General features: G+C 37.1%; 1 protein-coding gene across 1 annotated transcript in view; it reads left to right on the forward strand.

The window, feature by feature from the left end:
* Positions 1 to 10,062, forward strand: part of LOC128636483 (cytochrome P450 2F2-like) — a 142,171-nt gene that overhangs the window by 76,403 nt on the left and 55,706 nt on the right. Inside the window, exon 8 of the mRNA XM_053689494.1 lies at positions 8,540 to 8,727. Within this exon, the coding sequence (XP_053545469.1) occupies positions 8,540 to 8,727 (188 nt within the window). The remainder of the gene's footprint in view (positions 1 to 8,539; positions 8,728 to 10,062) is intronic.

Here is a 10,062-nt window from a genome sequence, read left to right on the forward strand (position 1 = left end):
TGTGTCCCTTCAACCCTTTTACAGTCTTGAACCCTGCCACACTATTCTCCCTGTCACATTAATATTTGTGGACAATAAAATACAAAAGTCAATTAAAAATGAAAGCTTTTCTTTTTGAGTTGAGTATCACCTGACATGTTATGGACTAACACAATAAACTTGTGGTTTTAGTCAAACATCTAAATTGATTAAAAAAATAATAATGAGACCACAGTCACACAATTTGTCTATTTGTAACTTCCATCACATATACATGTGAAATGTATCATAAATGTTACATTTGTAGTCATTAAATTGTTATGAGGGATGGCAATGTCTCTTTTACGTTGTGATGCATACTCAGTTGTTATGGGGATCTGTGTATTTTCTTAAGCAGAAGAAATATTACTTAGATCTGTGTCATCTTCTATCTGAGAGGTTATAGCTACCTCTTGTGGTTGGAAAAAGGTACTAACCGAAGTTGTAAGGGTAGTAGAAGGTTTTTGTTTTTCTGATTTAGCACCCCTTCTTAGCGCCATTTTTGTAAAATATGTACTCAGGATGATAATATAGATTTCCCCCTTAGAAATGGCTGGGATATTTTGTGGTCGCTGTATACCTATTGCTACTTTATTAGTATTAACTGCTTTGATAGCTGCTTGTGGGTGAGGTTGTCCACCTTGTATGTTATAAAGCAAGCCCAGTACAGGGCAGTTTGTTGATAGATATGCTTAATACATCTTTGCTTTCGTTGGTCATATGTGATCGGAAGCAGAGCAAAAGTCCCACATTAGTTACAACCTTTATGATAAAAATCCCTTATGGTCAAGGCAGAGATTGGTGTTGAGGGACCTTGTGGGGTTAAATTAACCTATGCAGGTATAAGGTCGATATTTATTTTGTCGCCTCTTTTAGTAATATTATGACTATAAGGTTCATATGCTATGTTTCATATGTGACTGCACTTAATCTGTTGCTATTATGTGGCGGTGGGTTGTAGGTAGAAAAAAAAGAAGCACATGGCTGCCCGTTATAAACATTTTCACCACTTCAGCCAGCACTGCTAAGTTGCAATGTGTCCGGTACTTTTCTGATTGCTGGCAAGTTTGTCACTCGAATCGGCGTCTCAGTTATTTTAAGCCTCTCCTTGTGAATTTTATGTCCTGCACCGCATGGCATCCAAGATGGTGGCCGCATCGGCTCTCAAATATGCAGATTGGGTGCTGTTGCCGCACTGTAATTCTGGCTGTTCACCAAGAGATGTGTTTTATGTGATTTTGAGCAAAATTTCAGGTCCTCACTGTCTTCAATGAGCCGTTACCACTCAGAGCTTGTCTAGCTTGCGACCATGTTCCTGCACGGCCAAGCTCCGCCCCCTTTCTGTGTAAAATCCTTTTTAAACAAATTCTATTTTGTCTTTTACGGGGTTGAGAATAAAAGGTGTCCAAATTAGAAAAAATGAAAATAATAAAAGATTTTTCATTTATTTTGCTTGCTTTTGCTGTAAAATATCTCTGAAAATTGTACTTGACTCGCTAGAGGTAAGCCTAATACTGTACTTAAGTATGCTGCAAATTGCCTGAACTAGCTGAACTAAGTGATTGCTTAGAGCAGTGCATAAACCCGATGCTCCTTAAAACTCTCTGGGCAAGATTACAAGTCGCATGGCAAATCCATTGCGAAAACTCTGCACGTGATATGGCTTTTTTGCATTTTGGCTGCATACTGTGCATAAACTAAGTTCCGACTTGGCATGTGCGTTCATGTATTCCCCCATAGAGATCAATGGAGAAAAAAATGTTGAAATCACCATCATATTTTCTCATTCCTTTATTGAAGTCTATTGAGAAAAAAAAGTAGATCAAAAACCTAACATGTGTCTAATGATGTGGGGTATTTAAAAAATCAATGTAGGTAAAAAAAACAAAATCCAAATTGAAATATTACTGAATCCCAGGAATGACCCATAGAGCAATTGGGGGAGCTATGGAATAAGGTACATGGAGCAATAAGAGGTATAAGGAGAGGATATATAAAATATAGGAGAAGGTAAATGTTGCAATATAGAGAGAAATATGGAGCAATAAGGGTTATAATGCATACAATTAGATATCTAGTTCATGTTGTCTGTTCATGGTATGTAAAATTATATCACCAACCTGTTTCATATAATCTATTTACTTTTGCATAAACATATTTTAATTTACAGCTAATCCTTTATAAACTGCTAATAACTGCTGCATAAATAGAAGATTAACATATTAAAAAGCCTCAGGGCTAACAATTTCACATTAGTCAGTTATAGAGGAGGTTCAGTTGTGTAATCTACAAACAGCTTGCCAGCATCTTGAGACAAGGAGGAACAGGTTGTTCTATACCTGCAGACTGGGTGTGAGAAATTAAATAACTGAGCGTGTCTTTAGTGAGTACAACCTGTATCTGTAAAGTTAAATATAGCAGCCAAGTCTATTTTATCAAACATAGGAAAATCTAGGGTACCGAATTTGCACTTATTCATGAGGCTGAATTATCTAAATATATTATATAATCCTGCTGGATGTATAATGTAATGTTCAGACACCATGTCTATCTTCTGTTAAGGAACATTAAATTAAAATATGTAACTGCCAGTTAATAAATTAATAAATTCATTAATTATAGATTTTTCCTTTATTTTGCTTGCTTTTGCTGTAAAATATCTCTAAAAATTGTGCTTGTCCCACACTCGCTAAAGGTAAGCCTAATACTGTACTTAAAGGGACACTGAACCCAATTTTTTCTATCGTGATTCAGATAGAGCATGCAATTTTAAGTAACTTTCTAATTTACTCCTATTATCAAATTATTTTCATTCTCTTGGTATCTTTATTTGAAATGCAAGAATGTAAGTTTAGATGCCGGCCCATTTTTGGTGAACACACTGTGTTGTTCTTGCTGATTGGTGGATAAATTCACCTACCAATAAATAAGTGCTTTCCATGGTTCTGAATCAAATAAAGAAAGCAAGAGAACAAAGAAAAAATGATAATAGGAGTAAATTAGAAAGTTATTTAAAATTGCATGCTCTATCTGAATCACAAAAGAACAAATTTGGGTTCAGTGTCCCTTTAAGTATGCTGCAAATTGCCTGACCTAGTAACATACTACACAGTGATTGCTTAGAGCAGTGCACAAACCCGGTGCTGCTTAAAACTCTCTGGGCAAGATTACAAATCGTGTGGAAAATCAGTTGCGAAAACCCAGCGTGTGATATGGCTTTTTTTAAATTTTGCATTGCGCTGCCATTACAAGTTTGTAAGAAACGTATTTAACGCACTTTATGCCACATACTGTGCATAAACCAAGTTCCGACTTGGAGTGCGCGTGCATGTATTCCCCCATAGAGATCAATGGGGGGAAAAAAATTAGAAATCGCCATCGCATTTTTGCATTCCCCATTGAAGTCTATTGAGAAAAAAAAGTGGATCAAAAACTTAACACACTACCATAAGCCCCTAGTCTAATGAACCCTAAACCCCTTATCCGCAATTCCCCCACATTGCAAACACTAAATCAATCTATTAACCCATAAACCACCATCCCCTCATCGCAAAGTATCTAAATACATCTATTAACCCCTAATCCGCCTTTCCCCCACATCATAAACACTACATAAATGTATTGACCCCTAAGCTGCCATCCCCCCACATTGCAAATTATTAAATTAATAACTAAACCCCCCAACCTAACACCCCCTAACTTAACCCCCAATTAAAATACACATAAATTAAAAAATATACTACCTTAAAAAAATAAAAAAACTTGCCTGTAAAAGAAAAAACTGTACTTTTTTTTAAAAAAAACTCCTACATTACAAAAAACTACATTACATAAATAAAAAAAACAACCATTACCAAAAATAAAAAAACTACCATTACAGAAATAAAAACGAAATTATCGAAAAATATGCCTATTCTAATACCCCTAAAAAAAATAAATACCCACCCCAAAATAAAAATAAATCCTAATCTACAATTAAACTAACAATAGCCCTTAAAAGGGACTTTTGTAGGGCATTGCCCTAAAGCTAACAGCTCTTTTGTATAAAAAATAATTCAGCTCTTTTTCTGCCCATTAAAAATAAAAAAAGCCCTAATCTTAAAAAAACAAAAACACCCAAAAAATAAAAAAAGCCTAACACTAAACCCAAAATTGGTACTCACCAATGATGAAGGGCTGTGCTCCATCTTCATCCATTGCCGTGGCGCAGTTAATCTTTTATCCATCTTCATCCATTGCCGTGGTGCAGTTAATCTTTTATCTTCATCCCAGTGGCATCTGTGAAGTCTTTGTTGAGGTCAGCAGCGATGTCGGTGGTCCTCTTCAGAGTATCAACAGGGAGCTCCTCTTAATGCGGTTTCCAGCCACCCACTGAAGATTAAATGCAAGGTACTCCTTTTATATAGGGGTACCCTTGCATTCCTATTGACTGGTTTAATTATTAAAATTCAAATCAGCCAATAGGATGAAAGCAGCTTTCATCTTATTGGCTGATTTTTATTTTTTTTAGCCAATAGAAATGCAAGGGTACCCCTATATAAAAGGGGTACCTTGCTTTCATGTTTTATTTAGTGTTTACGATGTGGGGGGATGGCGGTTTAGGGGTTAATAATTGTATTTAGTGCTTGTGATGTGGGTGGGTGGTGGTTTAGGGGTTAATAGTGTATTTAGATACTTTGCGTTGTGGAGGTATGGCGTTTTAAAGGTTAATAGTGTAGTTTATGGGTGTAAGTTTACTTTATAAGGTATTTTTTATGTGTATTGTGAAACTTTTTTTGTTTTGCAAAACACATAACTACAGCTCTTCGAGTGCAGAATGGATTGTTGCGGAAAAGACAGTATTGTGCACGGGAAAGACCGAATACGCGACTTGTAATTTTATTTTTGTTTTAAGCTTAGGCTTTAGATTTCTTTTACAGATAATTTTTTTTTTTTTTTTTTTTTAAGGTAGTTAGTATATTTTTACTTTAGTCCATGTGTTTTTTAATTGGGGTCAAGTTAGGGGGTATTAGGACGTTTAGTTATTAGTTTAATACTTTGCGTTGTGGGGGGAATGCCGGTATAGGGGTTAATAGTTTTAGTTAGTGTTTGCGATGTGGGGGATGGTGGTTTGGGGGTTAATAGTGTATTTAGATACTTTACGTTGGGGGGGGTGGCGTTTTAGTGGTTAATAGTGTGGTTTTTGGGTGTAAGTGTACTATGTAAGTATTTTTTTATGTGTTTTGTGTAACTTTTTTGTTTCACAAAACACATAACTACAGCTTTTCGAGTGCGGAATGGATTGTTGCGGGAAAGACAGAACGCGAGACTTGTCAAGTCAATGAACATTATGCGCGCAAAGAACATATTGCGCTTGGGAAAGACATACCGCACGACTTGTAATCTTGTTATCTGTTAGTAGTGAATACAATGTTAAATGGACATTTAGTCACTGAATTAATTTTAATTCACAAATACACATATTATTTTTTTATTACTTTTGCTGTAAAATATCTCTGGGCTCAGAAATGTCTGTGCAAAATTCTGTACTTATGTAGCTGCAGATTGTCAGACCCAGATATACAGTATGCTACACAGTGTTTGTACAGAACAGTGAACAAACTCATTTACCGCTTGCTCTAATTGGCCATGTCTGTGGACAAGCTACGTGAAATTCTGCATATGTCTGTTTTAATGGGGAGACAATACAAGTCTGCTCCACAGCACCATTACCTTTTAAGTCATCTTTATTGTGGACAATAAAAATACAATGTGACGTTTCAAGGTTATCCCCTTAATCATGCATAAACATAACATACACTGGACTTGTCCTTTTTAAAGTTACTTTTGCTCCATTTTCACAAATATTCAGTGTCTATCACCATCTGGTGGACATATCATAAATTACACCTTAATTACTTTCTTATCCCTTAATTATTGGAAACAATTAAGAGTATCATACATTAATCTCTACTATCTGAGATCCTTATCCTAAATCCTATGGCAAATATTTAACACATTTTTTCTCTTATCACTACGTTATTACAAAAAAACTGTTAAATTATAGTCTTTATTAAGACCTTTTGGTACCAATGTTTCTAATCTATGTATTCAGAGAGTATATTTTTGTTTTAAAAGTCTTTCTCTATCTATAACATTTATTTGGGACCGTACATGGTCTATTATTTGCCATCACATCTCTCATCCTCAGCCCTGGCATACTCCACTGACACGATACCTATGCAGATGCTCCCGTACTGCTGAGTGACACTGGAGGAAATTTCGGAGTTCAGCTGACTTTCTTTACTACAAGTTCATCCTGAACTGCTATTATTCTGCCCTTAATCTTTATAAACTATAATATTTCTCTAATCTCATCTCTACTCTTTACTCTAACCCTAAACGTCTGTTCTCCACGTTCAACACTCTTCTCCGCCCACCCCCACCTCCTAACACAACCTCTCTCTCAGTGCAAGATTTTGCAAGCCACTTCAACAACAAAATTGACTCCATCAGAAGTGAAATCAGCTTTCAACATACTTCCAATCTCCCACCCCCTCAAAAGCTCACATAACCCAAATATCCAAAAATGCAGCTCTTTTGCCCCTGTTAATGAGGATGCAGTTTCTGCCCTTATACTGTCCTCCCACCTCACTACCTGTCCCCTCGACCCCATCCCCTCCCAGCTACACCCCTCCCTCTCTTCTACCCTCACCCCCATACTCACACACATTTTCAACCTCTCCCTCAGCACTGGTATATTTCCCTCATCTCTAAAACAAAACTTTCCCTCGATCCAACCTCTTCATCCAACTACCGCCCTATTTCCCTACTCCCTGTTGCCTCAAAGCTCCTAGAAAACCTAGTTTACGCATGTCTATCCCATTTCCTTACACTAAACTCTCTTCTTGACCCACTGCAATCTGGATTTCGTTCCCATCACTCTACAGAGACAGCAATTGTCAAGGTTACCAATGACCTACTTACAGCAAAATCCAAAGGCCACTTCTCTCTGCTTATCCTCCTTGACCTGCCTGCAGCCTTTGACACTGTTGACCACCCTCTTCTGCTCCAAACCCTCCAGTCCTTCAGCATCTGTGACACAGCTCTCTCGTGGTTCTCTTCCTATCTGACTAACCGTACATTTAGTGTAGCCTTCTCCAGGGAGCATGCTCTGCCCCGTTACCACTTTCTAATGAGGTACCTCAAGGCTCTGTCCTTGGTCCCCTTCTCTTTTCAATCTACACATGATCACTAGGTTCTTTAATAAGTCCCATGGGTTTCAATACCATTTGTATGCCGATGACACCCAAATCTACCTCTCTGCACCAGACCTACCTCCTTCCTTACTAACCTGTATCATTGCACAAGCATTTCTGGTTTAAATACTTGTGCAATGCCACCCCCTGCTCACTGGCGGCCAATTGGATCTGGATGATTTCAATTCACCACCACCTAAAACTGCACTGCTTAATAAATGGAGCCCTATAAGTTTTCTAGGATAAAATCTGTTGTTGACTCTTTACCTAAAAGTCCGTTACTTAGGGTCAAAAGAATCGTAAGTGAAGACAAAGGGACTGATTTATTAAGCTGAGTATGCTGGTCATTCCACGCGAGCCTTCTGTCTCGCTGGAATCAGGAGTTAAGAAGCAGCGGTCGCAAGACCACTGCTCCTTAACTCATCCGCCACCTCTGAGGTGGCGGACTGCAATCATCCCGATCAGATACGATTGGGATGATTGACACCCCCTGCTAGCGGACGATTGGCTGCGAATGTGCAGGGGGCAGCATTGCACTAACATTTAACAAGAAATGCTTGTGCAATGATAAATGCAGACAGTGTATGCTACAAAGCGAATCATCTCCACCCGCCATATAATAAATCGGCCCCTATGTTTTTTTTTTTGTAAAGGTTTGAATGTGTTTTTGTGAATCCTTGAAATTTGCTTAGGAGAAGGCAAATGTTACAAGTTATGTGGAGCTAAACACACAATATGTAGCTGTGATAAAGGACGGGTATAAATCTTTGAGTTTCACAATTTTTGAGTTCCAATGTTGTGGCGATTTTTTTTTTGTGTGGAACTTGTGAATGTAGTTGGTTTTGCTACTCGGAAAATTAGCATTCTGGGCCATTCCATTCTGTTCCTTATTTCATACTTGCTGGGAAGGGATTAATAAAAAATATATTGTTTTAACTGTTTTTTGGTAATAATTTGACTTTTTATATGGTCAATCCAGCTTGTTCCAGCTGTTGTACCATCCCTGTTATAAACACTGAAGTCCCACAACTTTAATAATCCAACTACAGACCCCTCTAATATCATATCACATGGCATAATCATATTAAACAGCCAACAATCCCATCCTTTACCAGAACTAATCCTTTAACTCCAAAATGAGCCATCACAAATAACCTTCTAAATGCCCAAAATTTACAACTAACACCAATCAAATTATAGCACCCACCAATCATATCTTATCATAATCAAAACATATTCACCCTCATGCTGCCAAATTGACCTCAGATTTACCCTCTTCACAGAGAAAGTCCACAAGGAGATAGACCAAGTAATTGGAAGGAACCAGCGCCCAACAGTAGAGGATCGCAGCAGGATGCCATACACTGATGCCGTAATCCATGAGATTCAGAGATTTACCAGTATTATCCCACTCAACCTTCCACATTCCATAACACAGGACACTAACTTTAGAGGATTTATGCTGCCTAAGGTATGCTCTTGAGGATTGAAAATGGAGGAGTTTTTAGATTTAAAATTTGGGATGGTCAGTTATTAAATCAATTCATTACATTGTGGAACTGGTTTTATTGCAGTTGGTTGAGAATAACTAGTGGTATAGTAGAGGTTCCACAAATTACATTACGGCATGGACCAGGAAGATGGGGACAAAGTCCAGGAGGCCTGAGAGTAGAGTCAAGCTTGGCACAGGGAAGAAGTTAGGACAGATAGAGGAAGAGTCATGCATGTATCTTGATAGTCTGAGGACTTGGCCTCAAAAGAACACAGTGGGGAAGCAGCCTAAAAGTTTAATGTAATTTGTACTCCTGTGCAATCCTGTAAAACTTCCACGTGTAATTAGGTAAGCTTTGATACGACTTTGCATACTAATATGTAGATTAGTTTGAAGTAGTATAGCTTAAAATGAACAACCCTCAAAAACATTGAACACAAGTCTTGTTTACTGGAAGACAATATATTTTAGATGTAAGAAAAGAAAGAGGAGTTGGCAATGAAGATGAAAAAAGATAGTACATGATTATCGTAGAATAAATTATGATTTGAATGAGTGGAAAATGGTGCTGAGGACCAAAAGGAGAATGATTTAAAGGGACTTCACATGTCACATATTCTCTCTACCATCTTAATGAGAATGATTTAAAATGTTTCATGATGCTGTTCATTTTGAAAAATGGATATCCCTTTACTGAATAAACCAACTCTTTTTGTATGGAGAAACAAAAATTGTTGATAAAAAATGGACAGAAAACACCCTAGATCGTGAAAACAGCATAGTTAAAATCTTTATTAAATATGAATATTGCATATACTGTATATGTTTTATTATGTTTTATCTACTTAATATATATGTATATGTACATATATATTAATGTTTTTATATTTATATATATGACCACAAATACATATATACACATATAAATACATTAATATACTGTATATGTGCATATATATATATACACACATATATAAATAATAATATTTTAGCACATAGAGAATATATTTATATAAAAAGTATTTTCCCCATCTTACTTTGCAAATATTTGCAAGATAGCACAGGGTTAATTTAATTATTATAAGACTATTGGGTCAATTTATTATTGTGCGGACGGACATGATACGATGTAGCGTATCATGTCTGCCGCACATCGATAAATGCCGACAGCATACGCTGTCGGCATTTATCATTGCACCAGCAGTTCTTGTTAACTGCTGGTGCAATGCCACTGCCTGCAGATTCATGGCCAATTGGCCGCTAGCAGAGGGTGTCAATCAACCCGATCGTATTTGATTGGGCTGATTGCTGTTC

Source organism: Bombina bombina, chromosome 7 (assembly GCF_027579735.1).
Source record: "Bombina bombina isolate aBomBom1 chromosome 7, aBomBom1.pri, whole genome shotgun sequence".
Classification (NCBI taxonomy): domain Eukaryota; kingdom Metazoa; phylum Chordata; class Amphibia; order Anura; family Bombinatoridae; genus Bombina; species Bombina bombina.